This window comes from Aythya fuligula, chromosome 2 (assembly GCF_009819795.1).
Source record: "Aythya fuligula isolate bAytFul2 chromosome 2, bAytFul2.pri, whole genome shotgun sequence".
NCBI classification, from domain to species: domain Eukaryota; kingdom Metazoa; phylum Chordata; class Aves; order Anseriformes; family Anatidae; genus Aythya; species Aythya fuligula.
In genome coordinates this window covers 20,960,822-20,979,910 of record NC_045560.1, presented here as the reverse complement: position 1 = coordinate 20,979,910, position 19,089 = coordinate 20,960,822, and the positions used below count along the sequence as shown (strand labels likewise).

The 19,089-nt window shown below is 37.4% G+C and overlaps 1 protein-coding gene across 9 annotated transcripts in view; it reads left to right on the top strand.

Moving 5' to 3' along the window:
- CACNB2 (calcium voltage-gated channel auxiliary subunit beta 2) overlaps positions 1–16,295 on the top strand; it is a 243,903-nt gene extending 227,608 nt beyond the window's left edge. For 5 of the 9 annotated variants that reach the window (XM_032181700.1, XM_032181697.1, XM_032181704.1 and 2 more), the window contains 4 exons: positions 4,979–5,130; positions 5,942–6,037; positions 7,397–7,582; positions 12,248–16,295. In XM_032181700.1, the coding sequence (XP_032037591.1) occupies positions 4,979–5,130; positions 5,942–6,037; positions 7,397–7,582; positions 12,248–12,736 (923 nt within the window). In that variant the 3' untranslated portion in view covers positions 12,737–16,295. Of the gene's footprint in view, positions 1–4,978; positions 5,131–5,941; positions 6,038–7,396; positions 7,583–8,988 lie in introns of all 9 variants that reach the window. The other 4 variants (XM_032181701.1, XM_032181698.1, XM_032181703.1 and 1 more) reach the window with 2 other exon arrangements.
- Positions 16,296–19,089: the final 2,794 nt, after the last annotated feature.

Here is a 19,089-nt window from a genome sequence, read left to right as displayed (position 1 = left end):
AAAATAGCTGGGATGAAGGTCTAGAAGTATCAGTTGAAGGCATTAAATCCTCAGATTTGGTAAAGTAATATGCTAAACCACAAGCTGCTTTGAGCCAGAAGAAGCCACGAGCCTTTGGGTTATCCTGGGGACAGGGCTACACTTCTTTTAACAGAGGGGTGGGAAAGAGTGGCATGAAGACCCTACACTTGTTATAATTTATATGTCTGAACATATAAAATGTTATATTATATGCCTTATATGTCTGAACATGCTCATCCATCCTTCTGGGCCAGCCCTGTTGTTTTTTTTTTTTGCTTTGTTTTAACATTTAATATCAGTGTTTCTCTAATGAATTCTCCAGTTAGTTTTGTGACAGAACTTTGATGCTCACTTTTCCGCTATTCTAACTTACAAATGCTTTTCTTGATACAGTGTTGGCAAAGTATTTTAATGAATTTTTCTGTATGCTTCCAAAGGACATATGAGAAAAAAAAATCTTGATTTCTGTAAATTAGAGAGAGCTCTCAGCAGTATGTCACTGTATTTGCCTATGGTATTGCATTGAAATACATATGATTTATAACTGTAGTGAAACAAAGCATGTTTTAGAGACAAAGCAGAGACAAATGCAAGAATATTTTTAAGGTCATAGGTATGTCTGTAATAACTAAGGTACCTGGATAGGTGAATTAAATATTTTTAATAATCTATTTGTTTGCTTCCCTGAAAACTTTTCACACCAGGAGTTTATATTGATCCAGTATTTTTTCTTTGTCCTAGGCTTATGGAACTGGTAAAAAGTTGGTGTCTGTGCCCAAGAGTAAGGGTTTAGGTTGTTCTACCAGAATGCAAAGAAGTCTGGGTTTCCTTTCTGTTCATCTCTGCTAACAGAGATATTAGCTCATAACTCCCATCCCCATGACAGGGCTATGATCACCTTTATGAAGGTTGTCAGTCGCTCCTGCTGAGTCTTATGCACTTCGCATAATAATTTAACTTTCCCTGGAGAAAGGACTGGAATCCAGGTCCTCCCACTCTAAGCATCAGGCTACTATGTTGGTATCTCTCCCACTCAGTGAATGCATAAATTTTTTAAGAGCAGTATAGCATCAGCAGAGGAGATTGAATAGCCATCAGTGGGGTGGCTCCCTATCCTATCTGGGAGGAAGACTGTATGTTTTTATTTATGTCTATTCTGAATAAAACAACAAACCTAGGGACCACTTACTTAGTGTCTATGGACCATATCTGTAAGCCAAGTAATGAGGCATGGTGCAGAAGTATCCAAGTTAGTGGCAGCCTGATACGGCCACATCTATCATGATCAACGAGGAGACACTTGCTTGGTCTCCTGAGCAAAATAATTGTTGGACTGGTTCCTTGCAGTCTTTACTACCCATGTACTCACTAACAGAGTGTAGGGGAGCTTAGTGATGGGTACACAGCCCCTTCTGAGCACCTGCAGTTGTGCTAGAGTCATTTCCATGCAGCTTTCCCCTGTGTTCAGTGTGCTGTGTCCATTTATCTTTCTGCTGCCATCTACTGATTTCAAGCTCCTTTGTTCATAGGCCGCTAAACTTTACTTCCAGTTCAATCTTGGCAAAAGAATCATCATTCCATGAATGCTTTTGTTCATGCTGAACCTCAGCAAACAGAAAGCAGAAAGCCCCATTTTCCTGCAGCACCTCACCTGGTGGCTTCCCAGATGTGAGCGTCCAGCGAAGCAGTAGCAGACGCCCGGTCTTGCTGCTGCTCCTCTCCCTTCTGCCTTGGGCCTTGCAGCGACTCTGGCTCTTGAGCATGAGTAATGCACACTGCCACTTCCCTGAAGTATAGTCATCCACATTCCCACCCCCCCCCTTTTTTATGAAACATGCTGGTGGTTAAGGACTTAGTGGACACCAGGGAAATGTAACTGTATTCACAAAAAATTCTTTTATGTCAGAAGTCACATTAAAACACCTGTAGTCCAAGTATCTTCTGTCCCATTGCCTGAAGACTCAGCTAGAGTGGTTATTCCCTCTTACTTGCTTACATTCCCATCTAAGACTTTTTCCTTCTTAGCTGGCTATGCTAAGGGGGCATAGAAGCTGCCTAGCCTTGCTACCAGTATGGGGCAGGAGATCGAGGGGAAATGGGTGGTGAAAGATATTCATGGAGATGGGAAGCTGCTAACCTATTACAGTGCTGCTGAAGATTCCACACTGTCACTGTTCTTTGGTCTCAGCTCTCTATTTTAACTACCAGTGACATTTATGTTTCATGAAAATTAGTCTTTGCTTACTTTGGTCAAAAGTCAGAGAGAAAATCTGTGTTAAGTATCTTGTTGGGAAGGAATCTTCAGAGGTACAGAATTTGCGTTCTGAGAGATGTGACAAAAGAAAGATAGAAAATAAAAAAAGCTAAAAAGAGAAGCTATTAGTACTTTAGTAGTTGCAGCCATCTTACATGTAGTGAAAAGGTGGAATACAAGGAAGATTTTAAGAAAAATGCAGGCATTTCCAGAAGCTGGAGAAGTACTACAAGGGACAGGTGATCAGGACCTATTTGGCAACACTCTTAGCATTTTTTCCATCCATTCTTGGTTTGAGAGGTTGAAGCACAACATGTTAGTTCAGCAGCCATGCAGTGTAGGTCCTTGAACTTTTCTTTTGTACCGGAGTTGAGAAATATAAATACTGAAGTGCTCTTTAGTTGATGGAGAAGATATCTCTCCACCTCAAGACTCAGGTGGAAACTGTTAGTTCATAGGACCACAGTTACCTGCAATTATTGCCCTGAGTATGCTTCACAAAAGAAGATAGTGAGGCATCCTCTGCCCTAGCAAAGGGTTGATTCAAAAAGTATAGCAGGAAATCTAGTATACAGGGATGTATCCAACTGACAGAAAATTGCTTCCAGCAGTGTAGCAAATGCTACTTCTCCAGCCAAAATTATGATACACTGGAAAAAGGCTGGATTTTGCTGGTACAATTTGTCTTGAACAAGTGTTTTCAGCAGTCTGGAATGGTCTTAAAAATGATGCATTAGTTGTTATTATTATATTGACTGAAGTGTTGAGCCTGGTTTGAAATTGCAGGAAGGCAATTCAAACTCATCATCAGAACAGTATGACAAATTGTCTCTGATCTATTTATTCTAGTTGCCACTTGGACTTTAATTAGGGATAGACTATTGACTATCGTCTACTAAATCACAGAGACAATGGTATTGAATCATTCCAACAATATTTATATGCAATGAAGTTGCGGAAGATGTTACCGTGAGTGTGCCAAGAACCATCAGAAGTCCTGTCTTCAAAAATGTTGGCCTCATTCAGACAGCAGCTGGGCCATAGTGCTTTTATTGACAAGCAGGAAAGCAAGCAACAATGCTGTCTGTACCAGAACACCACGCACATCTCACAATCTTCTCTGCTGTAACAGACTGATGGGCATATACACAGCTACAACTGCAGATGGATGGAGGTGATCTCTAACAGATCCAATACAATGTAAACCTCCTCCAGTAGAGAACATCATATATAGATTTTTTGGTGGCCATTCAAGTTACTATTTAGTTTATAAAACAATCATAGTAGTCATCTATTGACTTGGAGCAAAAGACTCAGCTAAATGGAGACTAGCTGATCTTTCTTGGAAAATTTGCAATCTTATCATGCTGCCTACTTTATTCAGTTTCTGTTCTAAGACAAAAAAATAATCTCCTAATGCCCTTGAAAGGGACATCTGTCTTTGGAGAGAGAGATGCTTCTTTTGTGAATGGCTCTTCAGGTAGCCAGACCAGGTAGGTTGTATTTTCCAGCAAATAATGTTTGTCACCAGCACAATAGATAGCATGCTGATAGTGTAGTTTAAATAAAATCTCTAATAAGTAAGTATTTGATAGCTCTTGCTGACATTGTCTGTCGAGTATCTTCTAATATTTACTTTAAATTATATAGGTATCAAATATGGTTTTGGTTCATGGAGTGTGCACAGTCTTATAAGGAGAACCCATATGAATTACAATCTTGTTGGGTTCACATAGACATGTGAAAATCACCCAACTTGTTTAATTTCTTAGCAGACATACGAAGATAGAAGTAGAGATATGGCAAGAGTTGAGCAGGAAGATGTCATTCCATTTCAAGAATTATTTTGCTATTTAATCATTTAGTTTTGTTTCCATTGGAAATTAAGCCAGTTTCTACATCACTTGTGAAAGTGGACACAGTACATCTGCCATGGAGAGGTTTCCCCTGGAAGCTACTCCCATAAAGCAGGGTGCTAGGGAGCTGGAAGCATGAGTTAGTAGAAGACAAGATGATTTTCTGTGAGAAAATCACCTTTCCAGAAATCATAGGGTTGTGAAGTTGATACTGTAGTACAAGTTACATTATTGATTTATTTGTTCTTAAAAGTGTTTTACATGTGCTAACCAAATATTTAATCTGGCACCATACGGAGGCCAGTATGTGAAGGAAACCCTGTTTTCTGGAGCTTTGGTAAGTTGAAGTAAATGGAAAAAGAGAAGCTTCTGCTGACATAGACACCTCAGTACAACTTACAGCTTATCCTGGGTGCTCCAGTTTGAGCAAATTTATTGCTGTGTGGAATTAATGCCTGAAATGAAATTATGTACATGTAGAGAATGAATGGCATAGGGATTGGCATGTGTACAGCAGGTGTACTTACACCATTTTTTCCTGTGTACATGCGTAGGGTCATACAGGAACATGTTAACAGTGTCTCTCCAGGTTGGAATCACACAAAGTGGTGGAGGCTGAGAGGGCAGGGAGTACCCCTTCCCTCAAAGGAAGCAAACTGGGCAAAACGCTCTGGCTAATGGTGCCATAGCGTTTCCCTAGTGTGCCAGTGACATGGGCGGTTAATGGCTACTGCCACTCTCCTCATGCCTCGGTGGAGCAACACATCAACCTACCCCAGTTTTTACATTTCTTACTACTAACTGCCTTTTAACATTTCCATAACTCTAATTCTCTACTTATCTGCAGCTGAAGTTCAAAGTGAAATTGAGAGGATTTTTGAATTAGCAAGGACACTGCAGTTGGTAGTGCTTGATGCTGATACCATTAATCACCCAGCACAACTGAGCAAAACCTCTCTGGCGCCCATTATAGTATACGTAAAGATTTCTTCTCCTAAGGTAAATATTTTTTTCTGTTATTTGTGCTGTGTTCTTTTTGTTTTGCATCATTAAATGCAGATGGTCATATGTCCTTACTAAAGTTCAAAGAGTTATATGTTGCTATTACTTTCCTTTGAATACTATTAATCAACAAATATCTTAAGTGTTGGGTTACCAAAAACCATTTTGGAAAAGATGCTGTAGCTCCAATCTGTTTGTAGTTTGGGATCATGCTGTATGTGTTCGTCTGTCCTTTAGTATCAACCACGTAAGTAGTGCTTACAGTTTGTTCAATCAAAATAATAAAGAAAGGAAAGAAAGATTTTAACATACTGAGTATCAGAATGATTGGTGAACTCTTAACACCTCCTGGTTATGTACTTTCATTCTCCAAAAAAACCTACACAGACCTTGTGAAGAGGTACTTGGAAGAGAAGATCAAATGGTTGGAAGATGGAAGAGGAAAGCAATTAAAGAGTTTCAAATTAGAGACAGACGACAATAGACACAGCAGAGGAGAACAGGAAGGGAACTTTTTACTGTTGATAACAGAAAATTAAATGCTGGGGAGTATGTGAACATTAGCTTGTCCTACATGTAAGCAGCATGAGAGATGCTCCTGAAGCCAGCAAATGAAGAATTTGATCTGCTCAAGTGGACAGCTAAAAGCATGAACATTTTGAGTGGCTATAGATGTACATTAAGTCCAAAGCTCTTCACAGGCCACTGACTGAAAAAAACTTTCTAAAAATTAGTGGGAGAAGGATCAAACCTTTTTCTTTTTGTCTCCTCTACCAACATACTTTTGTTAATATCTTATTTTCCACAGGTTTTACAGAGGTTAATAAAATCTCGAGGGAAATCTCAGGCCAAACACCTTAATGTTCAGATGGTGGCAGCTGATAAACTGGCACAGTGTCCTCCTGTGAGTTATGTTAATTTATGTCTTGTTCAGTTGAGAACATCTGATTTCTGTTCAAAGGTGCCTTTACTTTCAAGCATTTAATTATGTAATTTCTGTAATTTCTAGGAATGTTTGCCCCCTTCTGGCCATATTTCACTATTGCTTTTTTTGCAGAATGCCTCCTGTCTGGGTTCTTCACAAGGGTACAGGGAAAAAAAAACACTCATTGTCATAGTTACTTGGATGTGTGCTGAACACATACGCTGCTAGAACAAAACGAGTTTTCGTTTTACCTTTTCCTTTTTTTTTTTTTTTTGGGTGGTGGTGGTGATGGTATTTGTCTGAAAATGGACTAATGATCTCTCTTGATGACTGTGCAGTTTAGGATAAGGCAGGTGGTAGCTCTCTGTGCATATGTTACCACAGCTCATCACTGCTTATGTTCTTGGTCACAATTTAGGCAAAGACCTCTGGGGTACCATGTAGCTGAGAAGCTCTATGGTTCTTCTGTTGATGTGCATTTATGCAAATTCTCTCAACTTCCACATATAAAGTGAAGGTGATGAGACCCCAGATGTGTGCAAAATGTGGCAAGCATTGTTATCTGCATACTCAGCTCCCAAGAGTATGTTAAGAACACAGAATATTCAATTCAATTGAAGTCCAGTTCAATTGCAGATGTGGAAATTTCATCATTTAAGTTCAAGCACCTCCGTTAAGAGACTAATCTCCTCAGCTCTTCAAGAAGGCAACGAACAATGCTAGAAACATGCATAAGGTCTCAGAGATGCTTTCAGGAGAACTTCCGTCTCCCTGACCAAGGAGGAAACCCTCCTCCTAACTGTAGATGGTTGTAACTAATCTTACACATAATATTTGCATGGAACTTGGAAACTAGATGCTCTTTCTTAATCCTGTTTATTACTATTATAAGTTATTTGTCTCAGTTTGCCTTCATTTTGACTGAGTTATTCTAGGTGTGGAGGTTGAATTCTTTTTCTTCACGTTCCATTTTGTTCCAGTAGCTTTGAAGCTTTAATATTCAATAATAAAATTATTTAATATGATAAAATTCAATTAATATTTTTTTCTGAATATTTGAGTTTTAAAATTTGTTCAAGCAGCTTTTTCCCATCTTTATTGACTATTGGTGCTACTAAGTGGAAGTCACGAGGAATTGCTTTGGCAAGTATAACGTTAGCAGTATTTATGATTGCTGTCCTTTGTATCACTTGCACAAAAAAAAAAAAAGTGAAATATCTTAACACAAGTGTTATAAATGTGGTTCATTTTTGATGAATGGAGAGTGTGATAATCAATGTCTCTAGCTGATCTCCCTTAATCAGGTGGTTATTCTCACTAAAACCTTTCCTTTATTAGGAAATGTTTGATGTAATTCTTGATGAGAACCAGCTGGAAGATGCTTGTGAGCACCTTGCTGACTATTTGGAAGCCTACTGGAAGGCCACACATCCACCTAGCAGCAATCCTCCTAACCAGCTTCTCACTCGCACACTTGCAACAGCTACTCTTCCTATTAGTCCAGGTCCAAATATTAATTTACAGGTACAGTTTTTATGTAATCTCTTCTTTTTTTTTCCCTGTCGACTTCCCCTTCCAAAGCACAGTGTTGGTCTGATACTAGAATATGCTGAATACGTCTTACAGCTGGTGATAGAGTAAGTAGTTTTTCAGAAGACAGTTGCCCATTTTTTGTATAAAAGCCAAACACAAACACATTATGGTTACCACTGCTATATTCACAGTAGCATGTGTTAGCATATTGACTAGTGGGCTGTTTTTGATGCCAAAGGCTAAGCAAACTTGATTGAAAACATATTGTGATTTGTAGTGGAATACTTAAGGTTTCATTGTGCCCAGAACGCCACTGTGCCTGTAACGTGTACCAGCCACAAGCATTTTTATAACTGGTTGTATGGAATCTAGTCATAGTAATGAAACTGGGCTAATGCTATGCATTTTCCTGCCTCTGGTAAATCTCTAACTGATAGGCACGCTATCTCTACTAGGCAAATTCCAGCCCCAGAGGCCCTCCGTGACAAACTGGCTTAAGTACAGAGCAGATCCACAAAGGGTAGGGGGAATCTGTGCTTATCAGTTGTACAGTTGTAGAGGTTGAAAATGGCTAACTGAGTTAGTGACGTCTCAAGGTCAAGGTGGCCCTCCCAGTGTTTCGTTTGCTCTTTTATTCGTTGGCCATTGCTATGAAAAGTACCTATTTCCTTCAAGCCAAACTCTGATATAAAAACAGAGTCCTGCCACATATTGCACAGACAGACCTCGAGAGGCAGTCTTCTCTGAACCCACAAGCTGGGAAATTCATTTTTTTCTCACCTCTGCACTGACCTGCCTGTTGTTATTGGACATAGTGTCCTCTCTCTTCTCTCTTCACTTTTGCTTTATTTAATCATATCAAGATATTCAGCATAAAGAGAGCCTTTCCTCTGTATATGTGTTGCATGACTTGAAATGAGGACTTTAAAGATGCTACTTCATTATAAACAGTGAGTGACACCTTGAGGTCGAGATTACAGTGGAGATTAAAATGCATCTGTTCCAGCTCTAGGAATGTCTTATTATATATGAATTTCCACCTAAGTAACAAATTTACACCAAAATTGTGTACCTATATATTAGAATTCATGACTTTGGCTAAGAAAAATACGTCCTTTTAGAAAATGAAGGAACAAAAAAAGTCTCTGCACCCAAGCTGATATGCTGAACATTTGTTTTTTAAATCGCTCTTTGTTGTTATGGTCTTGCAAAACAATTGTGTGTGTGTTGAAGAATTTATTTCCCATTAGAAGGCCACAGACTTATCAGGTTCTCTCTTTCATGAGGAATATTGCTTTACCAACCTTACAGGGTATCTCCTTCTGCTTTCAGAAGCAGTTGCAAGAAAGGAGAGACTGTAAGCTGTAGCTCATTTCTGCCTTTTTTTCTGTCCTCAGAGCTGAAACACCCTGAAAAAATTGTGAGCTGGAAGAATTTCTGAGTATGAAATTCAGTGTCATTGTGTGCAGACTTGCTAGATAAACTTCCTTTGCTTTGTAGATCTGTTAATTATTTTGCTCAAGATTTTTATCTTTTGGGTGTGGATTTATAATTCACTTACTCATAATATTAACCACCTGCCCTGGAGGAGTTATAAAGAGGTTAATAACACCTTTTTGAATGTTGTGTTATTTGTATCTCCTTACAAATTAACAACTTTTTATTTTAAAGACTAAAAACGAGTGTACTTGTAGCTTCACGGTTTGTTAATCCAAAAGGCCTGTTAATCCAAAAGTGTGGAGCAATGGGGGTCCCTTGTGGAATGTAGAACTTAATGTTCCTTGTGTTTCATTTTCCTATGACACACCTTCAGCTGACATCTCAAACCTGCCTATGTCAAGGTCGTGGAATAGAGGGGGTTTACAGTAGCTGAAACCATTCTCTCAGTAATGATGAGACCCTCTAGTAGGAGAATTTAAAGTGCATGCCTTGTACTATTTTTATGAACTGCTCTAGAGAGAAAAACCTTGCCACCAGGCATTTGGACTGGTAGGCCCACATCTGCACTGGAAAGTATTCTCCTCTGGGTCCAATGTGGCACCCCTTTGCCATGAGACGTAATTGTTTTTTGTATTTTTGATAGACCCAGGTCTATATTGTAATGACAGATTTGTGTTGCCAGCTGCCAGAGTGGTATTTTTGTAGCACAATGCTGACAGCGTGCGTTGCATGGCATGAGGTGCTTGAGGAATGCGCTGGTAAACACCATATCCCACCTGCCTATTTGATGGGCTGCACTTTGTAGCAAAGTGTCCTGATAACTGACCTCTGTTCTCAGATTTCCTTTTGTAGGGAAATAGCTGACGAATTCCAAAAAGGAGACTGGGATCAAGCGCATGGTGTAGGTGATTAGGGGCCCTCTGGATGGAAATAGAAAACAAGTCTAATTGAGTGTGTGGACACAGACTTTTCTCTCTCATTTCAAGGCTGCTTAGGCTTCTTTTCAAGAACCCCTACTTCTTTGCAATTACAACCTGAATAATGAAACAAGTTTATCTCAAACTTTCTCCATTTTAGATGAAAACCTTATGAGATTGGGCCATGAAATTTCTGCACTGCAAAATCTAATCCAGTTCAGAGCCCTAATTTGTCTGTGAACCACAAAGCCAGATCTTAATCCATACTCAAACTGTACCAGCTCAGTGTCCCTGTAATACTTAGTTTCAATGAATTTGCTTACAAATGCCAGTAGCCCCAACACTATTCTGCACTTGCAGGGTAATAAGAGTATTGGTTCTAAATGTATTGACTGTGCTCCTGCTCACAGCTCATTATAGCAGAGGAGTTGCATCTGAGTTTCTAAACCAGCATTCTCTTCAAAGCAGGTTCGGATCTTGCATTTGTTCTCAAACCACAGCAATGACAGATTTTATTAGTCACAATTGTATAGAGGTGCCTACATATTCGGCATTTGGCCATATGAGAATTAAAGGGTTTTCATGTGTGTATCCAGTTTGTGAGTCTTAAAAAGTCATGGTTACAAACTAATAAAAATGTGTTTACACATCCAAAGCAGACATTGCTTTACTCTTTAGCCTTTCACTTGATTCCATTTATAGTTCACCTCCACAGAATCAATTCAATTCACCTTGAACACATCTACTAATGTTTACAATTACTACGTTCTTTTTCCAGCAAATCGCAATCATCCTGGTAATCATAAAAACAAGAACAAAAAACCTGTATCACCATTTCTGGCACCTTGTTCTCATATATGCTGTTTGTTTCAAACGAGGAACACATGGAGCAGCGCAGTTAGTTACTGGGAAGTTTATAGTACAAAATACTGTCTGAGAAATGTCAAATATGTCAAATTTCTGATTTGAAATATGTTGCTTTTGATAAAATCGTGATAAAATACAGTTTTTTTCCTGTCCAATTTCCTGTAATTTTACTTGTTGGGTTGCTAGGAAACCCACCTGCCAGAATCTGTGGCTGAAGGACAACATTTCTTCCTTCTACCAGCTCTTTTCCACAACATACAAAAACAGAAAATACGTCTGTGAGCTGCCCTAGAGGCAATCTTATTTTCAGAGATATGAACATACGAGGACAAACTTTAGACTAACTTTGGTAACTACAGTACAGTCTCACAAACAAATGACTGTATAACTCCGTTAAAACCAACTTTTAATTTTGTGCCAGTAGCAATGATTTTGTCTTGAAGTTCTTAAGCTAATGTGAGAAGGGTAATTCAATTTCACCATAAACTATTTAAGATTTGGCAATTAAACTTGAAAAACCTTTGGCTGTGGTTTGGGAATAAAAGTGGGTTAATATAATGAAACCCCAAATTGAGTTAAATAATGCCACTTGTTCATTTTGCAGTGATTTCAAAGCGTTATGCTGGCGAAGAGTAGGTTTGATATTACCTGGTAATTTTTATTTTAGTTTTTTAATAGCAGTGGTGTGTTAGGAAGTTCTTTAGGTGATAATACCACTGTCCTTCTGCTTTCCTTGGCAATGGTTTGTATTTTTGGATTCTTAAAATTATGAAGTTAATGTTTTAATTTTTCATTACTATGAGGAAATCAAATTATTGCTGAGAAAAACAGGAGGTCAGTGATACTATTAGTATCATAATACAAACTTTATTGATTCCAAATCCGATTGCATTTGTATCTTAAAAAAAAAAAAAAAAAAGAGAGAGAGAGAGAGAGAGAAAGAAGCTACTACAAAAGAGCCAAGGTTTTGTACTTTGGTTCTCTTCCGGAGTCTCCTAAGCCCTTTGTAATCGCTTTCCCTTAGTGTCTGTTTCCAAGCAGGCATTTGTAAACTCTAAACTGATATGTGCCCTCTCCTGGCATGATGTGTCTTTAATTTTTCTGCAGTTTGTCCTGCTTCTGCATGCTCTCTTTTTGTCTGGATAGCAATTACAGCTAACTGACACAGTCAAAACACAGGTGACGAGTCAGTGTCACAGACACTGCGTGCCACCCTCCTTTCTGATTAGAGTGAAAAGAATTGTTTGTATTATAATACTGAATTTTCAGTAAAAGTTGAATTCAAATGTTTTTCTTTTATAGTTTAGATCCAAAGTGGAGTGTTGTGTACTTAAATTTCATTTGTTTCTTGATGCTTTCTAGTTTAATATGGTATTGGGGAAAGTTTTAAAATGTATACTCACGTATGTGAACTCATTGGTGGTTGTGACAGCAGGGATCTCAAGGAGACCAGAGGAATGACCATTCAGTCCCTGAACGCAGTGGTTCACAAATTGAAGAGGAAGCACGGGTTGAACCCATCAAGAAATCCCAGCATCGCTCTTCAACCCAACACCATAACCATCGCAGTGGTGTTAGAGGCCTTTCTAGGCAAGAAACTTTTGACTCAGAAACACAAGATAGCAGAGATTCAGCTTACATAGAGCCAAAGGAGGACTACTCACACGAGCATGGTGACCACTATGATTCTCACAGGGATCACAATCACAGAGACGAGTCCCATGGGAGCAGTGATCACAGACATAGAGAATCAAGGCATCGCTCAAAGGAGAGGGACCGGGAGCAGGACCACAATGAATGCAACAAACAACGTAGTCGTCATAAATCGAGGGACCAATATTGTGACAAGGATGGAGAAGTGATATCTAAAAAACGTAACGACGCGGGAGAATGGAACAGGGATGTTTACATCCGTCAGTAACTTTTGCCTCTGGCACTCTTGTGTTTCTTTGAAGTCTTGTAACAATGCCCCTTGAAAATATCTTTGGGTTGTTCATTGCAGAACATATGGTATCCTTCTGTATGCTGATTTGTATTGCTGTTGCTTGCATAGCAATAGCATGAAATAGAATATTCATATACTTATTTTTTTGGTTAGTGCTATATGAATTAGCGTAGTACAACTGCAGAGTTCCTGATGTTGTACTATGCTGTTTTTCAAGCTGTTTTTTGGTAGCTGCCACTTGAACAATATCTGTTGCCATCAAGGTGTTGTTAGTGTTTTTTAAAAAAGAAAAAGGTACATTTGATGTTAAATAACTTCCCGTGTATTCAGCAAGCAAGAATCAGCACATAAAAATCTAAAACTTTTTGTCTGCTCTGATTTTTAATTTGTAATGCACTTGATTTGCATATTGATTTAAAAGCCACTGTCTGTTGCTTGTACCTCTGGTGGTCTCCATTTGAGGACGGAATTCAGTCTTGCCTTACACACAGGGGATCATAAAGTCAAAATCAATTTTCTATGTATTGGTACTGTGTACTGTATATACAGTTTATAAATGTTCTTTCTGCCGACACCTTCTTACTATATAAGTTTGATCACACTGTTTTAGAGTCCTAATGCCAAGTCAGCAGATTTGCTTTTGAATTACTGGCAACTGGAACTAGCCTCATTTAGGAAATCTGTAACAGTGTTCAATCTAAATACTTTTTTCTTCTGTAGCAGAAAGCTTATACTTCTGTAAATACAAATGAGTGCTTGAGACAGAGGATCTAACCAATTCTTATACGTTATGCTGTCCTTGCAAACCCAACTTTGCATTTTAAATTTTTGGTAAAGATAACTAATTTACCACTATATATATAATTCTTCTCCGTACAGGTCACAAAATTGCAATGGACACTACCTAATTTTTGTTCTGTTTTCAGAATAATAGAGAGCACACGTGATGGAGGTGTGTACGTGATTGGGTGGACAATGGATGGACAAATGTGTGCATGTGCACATCAGGCAGCAAAGTGTGAAAATCTACTGAAGAAAACAAAGGTTACTCAAAAGCCCAATGTGTTTGTTTCTTCACTCTATTGTTGATTTAAAAATCCAAATTGCAGTCAGGGAATATGAGGGAGTTTACTGACCCAGGTAATTGAGAAAGCATAAATCTGCTGGCTCTTGTTCAGACTTCAAGAGAGTAAAAACAGGCAAATGTTACTGTGAGTGTTTCACTGGAAATGTAAAATCTTTGTGTTTTAGAGTATTTGTTTTAGTAAGAAAAGTTTACACAGCTTGTGGAGAATTATTTTGTTGGAAAATAAATTTTTGTAGCTTCTCCACTTTTTCTACACTTGCCAATTCCTCTGCATTCCCACTTTGCAGCCAGCTCACTGCTTTGTGCTGCCAGTGAGAGCTTAGAAAAACGTGACAAAGTACTCTGTTGCGAGCTTACTAGAGAAAATGCATTGAAATCAAAAGGAGTGAAAACAGTTTGTTTTGCATTGAACACCTGTTGCACTGGTAAGTGGGGGGAAATTCATAATTATCGTTGGCTACAGGTTCCATACCCTTGCCTAGTGTAAAGGCTGTTCTGCATCACGTATAGTCTTTGTAGTAATTGTATGAATGAAATACTTTTTGTATTTCACTGTAAATATCACATTATATAAAGACTGTAGTGGGATAATAATTCATTTAGCTGGAATTTCTTTTTATTTATTATTTTAATTCTGGGAATATCAGCATTGCCTGATTTTTGAATATCATTTTAGTGAAATGGAGGTGCATGCTTTCTCTAGCATCCAAGCAGTTCAGTTTGACTCTCTTACACATACCTTGCTCTCCCTCATGCTTTATATGCATTTTTTACAACTCAAGAGTGTGAAATTCTGCTGTCAGATATCTTGACGTTTCTGCTAGTGCTGCTGACCGTTGTGGTTATTCAAGGGTAGTAGTTGGTTCAAAGCATGAACTGTGGGGAACACAAGGGTATATTTTCTAGAAAGAAATTTCTCAGCATTTCTCTAAACATCTAAATGACTTTGTAGACAAAGGAAGCATAGGTAAGTAGACCTGTTGTATTACTCAATGGATATATAAGAATATATAAAAAAGTGGCTTTTGATATGAGAGAATTGTCAGGGTATCAGTGGAGAAAAACATTGAGTTTGTTATTTGAATCATATCAGATGGCATTTTAATGCAAAAAAAAAAAAAAAATTGTCTTGCTTTCTATATAGCCTGGCTTTAGGTATTTTACCAGCTTCAGAAACTGCTGTTGCTCCCTACAACTGTTACACGACGGTTTTGTCTTGCAAGAAGTGATGTATAGATTCCACTACAATACCTTGAATGTTTTTTTGTTCTTTTCTTTTTTAAAATTTGCTACAGGAGGTATTAATTTCCCACCTTTCTTAAATTATTTTGAAGGAATGTTTGGCAGAATTTCAAAGCACTGAACAGTATATTAAAACCATGGATTAAGGTAACCATGTACAGACAAATAAAGAGAAAATAAAGAGCACAGTCCAAGCCCTAATATTTAAGTATGGTCTAGATATTGATTTATGGAATATAAATATCTTACCAAGAAAGGCATGTCCCCGTCCAGTTAATGAATAATCTTTTGTATACTTCAACTAACAATGTATAGGCAACATACTAACGCATTTCTTAGGCAGACAGTAGGTTTATTTTAGCCTTGCTAAGGTATTTTTCTTCAGTTATTAAGAGTGACAAATCAGTTGTAATGTGAGCTTGTACTACAGATTTTGCACAATACCACCTGCCTGCTGAGCACTACTTTGAAAAGCACTTTAACAGAATTATTTCAACAAGAAGCTTTAAAAATACTCCAGCTGGAGGACATATCAAAGGTTATTGTGATGAAATGTCTTTGCAGAGTTTTGCAAATAGAAAGTTTAATATTGTTTGCATTAGGATACTAATGAGTTCATATTTCTGTATCTGGTTTCAGGAGCTTTGAATCTGAGGAATGCTAGAGGTCCCAGTGAGCTCCAGTCTTCTTATGTGTGTGTGGTACAAAATAACCTGTAAAATTTCTATTCAAATGAATCAGAAAGATGATAAAACCAATGAGTGAGAAGGGAGGAAAATAAAACAGTTGAGTGATACATAGGTCTTGTCAGCTCTACTCTATATTTTTCTAAAGGATTACAGTATACGGAAGGAATGTGATACAATTTAACATTTCTGTGTATATATGTTAGGTGTTAACTTTTTTTATATGTCTTTTCAAATGAGTACACATCAGTGTTTTTGAGCAGCTCAAGTCTATCAGTTTAGTATCACAGACATCACAGAAGAAAGGATTCTTGAGGAGGGGTTAGAAGGAGGTGGGAGTAACAGTCTCCAGACCTGTAAAGGAACAGGACAGTGGGGACAAATAAGCAACAGGTTTATACACAATTAGCATCAGTAGGTGTTAAGAGTTGGTTAAGTGTTAAGAGAAGAAACTATTTGAAATAGGTCCATAAATTTTATCCACTGACTAGGAATTGAAAAATGAATTTGCAGATGGGAGAAAAAAAAAAAAAAAAAAGAAAAACTTTTCTAGAGTAATTGTGAATTCATAGTCTGATATCAGGAGTTTAGAATTTCAGAGTCTTTGACAATTTATGCTTCTCAATGTGTAAAATATAAATAGTGACTCCTAAAGATTTGGCCCTAAATAATGAAGGCAGGTTTTAAAGCTACAGTTTAAGTGGAGTTTGTTAAATGGAGGATAAAGAAATTCAGTTCTACTCAACAAATCAATATAGATACCTAGTTTCACTTTTCTCTGCATTTGCATGCAGATCTTTTGCATCCTATCCCCGAAGTTCCTGCTCAGTTCAAGTATCCTGCCCCTTTAACTTACTATCTTTTGTGAAATTGTTAGTAATCATCATTTTTAAGCTCCATTGGTTTGTAAAGTAATATTCATGTTCTGTGACAACTGCAGAGGGTTTAAGGTGACATATCAGCATTCCCCATAGCTGGAATGCAGTGAGTGGTCCCGATGGCTTTTCGGCAGTGTCTGTCCAAAAAGTACAAGGTTACAGTAAACCACCTCCTGTGGCATTACTGACGCCTCCTCAAGATGCATTTTTGTTTCTGGTTACATTTGACCTCTGATTGCTTTGATGCATCAGGCTGTTTCCCAAATGCTCGTTCTGATGAACCTGTTTTTTGTTCTTACAATTTTGACTTTAATTGTATTCCCTCTGTGAAAATAGCACACTGCAAACAACTATTACACAGTCTCGACAAAGACCAGAGAAATTCATTTTCAGAATGTAATATAATATTTCTGGTGTACATTTATGTATATTTATTACTTTACTGCAGATTGTTCACCAAAATTTTAGCTGTTCTATCATCTTTAAAATACATGGATGACATTATATTGTGAATATTTTTATTCAAATGTTATTCAGTCAGATTTACTGTTCGGCAATTTGTCTATAATTTATTTCCCTACTTTTTATATAACAAACTATGTTAAATATGTGCTTACAGTAGTTTTATGGACAGTTTCTTTTTATAGCCTATCACCCTAGAGATGTGTTCCTACGCAGCCCCAAAAAAGATTTGTATGAGATATAATAGAGATTCAGCTGGTTCTTCTATATTATCTGTCTCCTTTGTTACTTTATTCTTACCAATTATCTATCAGGCATCCTACTTGGCAGTAAATTCTAACAGTAGAAACTGGATTTGTTCATAAAGCTTTAGCAGTGAACAACAAAACATAAAAAAGAAGGCTTTTTATTTTAAATTACCAACTCCAAAGTTATTACTTGTCAATCATCTTGACTAGCCTGTTTGTTACTAAAGCATTCCCTCTTCCTTAAAGAGCACATGAAACCCTCTGATCTAAAAGTTGTTGGGCTCTATGACACATGAATAATAATACATCATACTATCCTAGGCTGTCAATTTTCATATTTTTATATTGACCAAGATAAATATTTAGATTTGGCACCATTACTAATAATCTATTTCTGCAAATAGGGAAAGGTACTTTTCGGATTCAATTTTTTTTTTTTTCCAGACAGGATCTGATTGTATGCCTAATCTGTTTTGTAGGGTTTATCTTTCATTAAAATTACAATAACTTTTTTTTCCTTAATTTAATATATAATATCTCACAGTGTGAGATATATATACGTATGTATTATATATATGTATTTCAATTGTTTTTCAGCACCAGACACTGAAGCATGATTCAGTCTGCAAAGCATTATCAGGAAAATAACCACATCTGGTATTAAAAAATACATATACACCATACATTAAGATTTGTGAAAAGTACTATAATTCCTGTACTTTTAGTTAAAATTACAGTCACACTGGAAAGATAAACAAGAACATCTATCCAGCTTTAGACATCTAACTTAGCAAGCTTTGACCACAGTCAAAATGAGGCTGGCTCCTTCCAGTGATGATTTAAAGCATCTCAATTAAGTTCCTGTTCTGAACTGCCTGATGGAGAAATCTTTTTCTCTCTCCCCTTGTGTTATCCCCTCTCCCTAAATTACCAGCAGAGAGGTGGTCCAGGGGAGACAGCTGAGGCTTAGCTCTTTAATATACTGACTGCTTATTCAAGTCTATCAGTGACTTTTGCAGAAACAACTCTAATAGTTAGAAGTTCAGATATCAGCAGTGTTTTTTCTTCCATGTTAAGTCTGGTTTGCAATTACACTGGAATCAAATGTAAGTCATTTGCTTTTTTTTTTTTTTTTGGGGGGGGGGGGGGGAAGGGTTAAGAAATTTCTCATATAAAATCAAGATCACCTTCTTGAAAAGACTGTTTATAACTAATAAATATGATAACTTCTCAAATTTTCGCAAAGAATTCAGCATTGCACAGATCCTGCTACTGAAACTGGAGGCAAAAATTCCTCCCTTTATAGGTATCTGCAAATTTCAATATATAGTCTATGTATGCTGATTAATGTTTACAGAGTTTATATATTCTGAAAAAAAAATGCTTTTTTACTAGCACCAAGTTAAAGATTTCAACATGTACTTACAGTAAAGGACTAATACATTTTGTTACCAAGTAGTTATTGTAGTCATATTTTGACTAAAAAGACTGTAATTTATAATACAAGTGATTACAATTGTAAATGGGTTATCTTACCTACTACTGATGAATCAAGATGACTTTAAATCTTCTTTTGGCATGTCACGGTTAACAGCAAGGAGTGAGCTACCAAAGTAAGCAAGAGTTCCCTCCTTCTAGTCTGCTAGGATAGGCCTAATAGAGTACGTACTAAGCAGCCTTAGCAGAACAGAAGAGGAGACATTTGATTTATTCAAGAATAGTACAA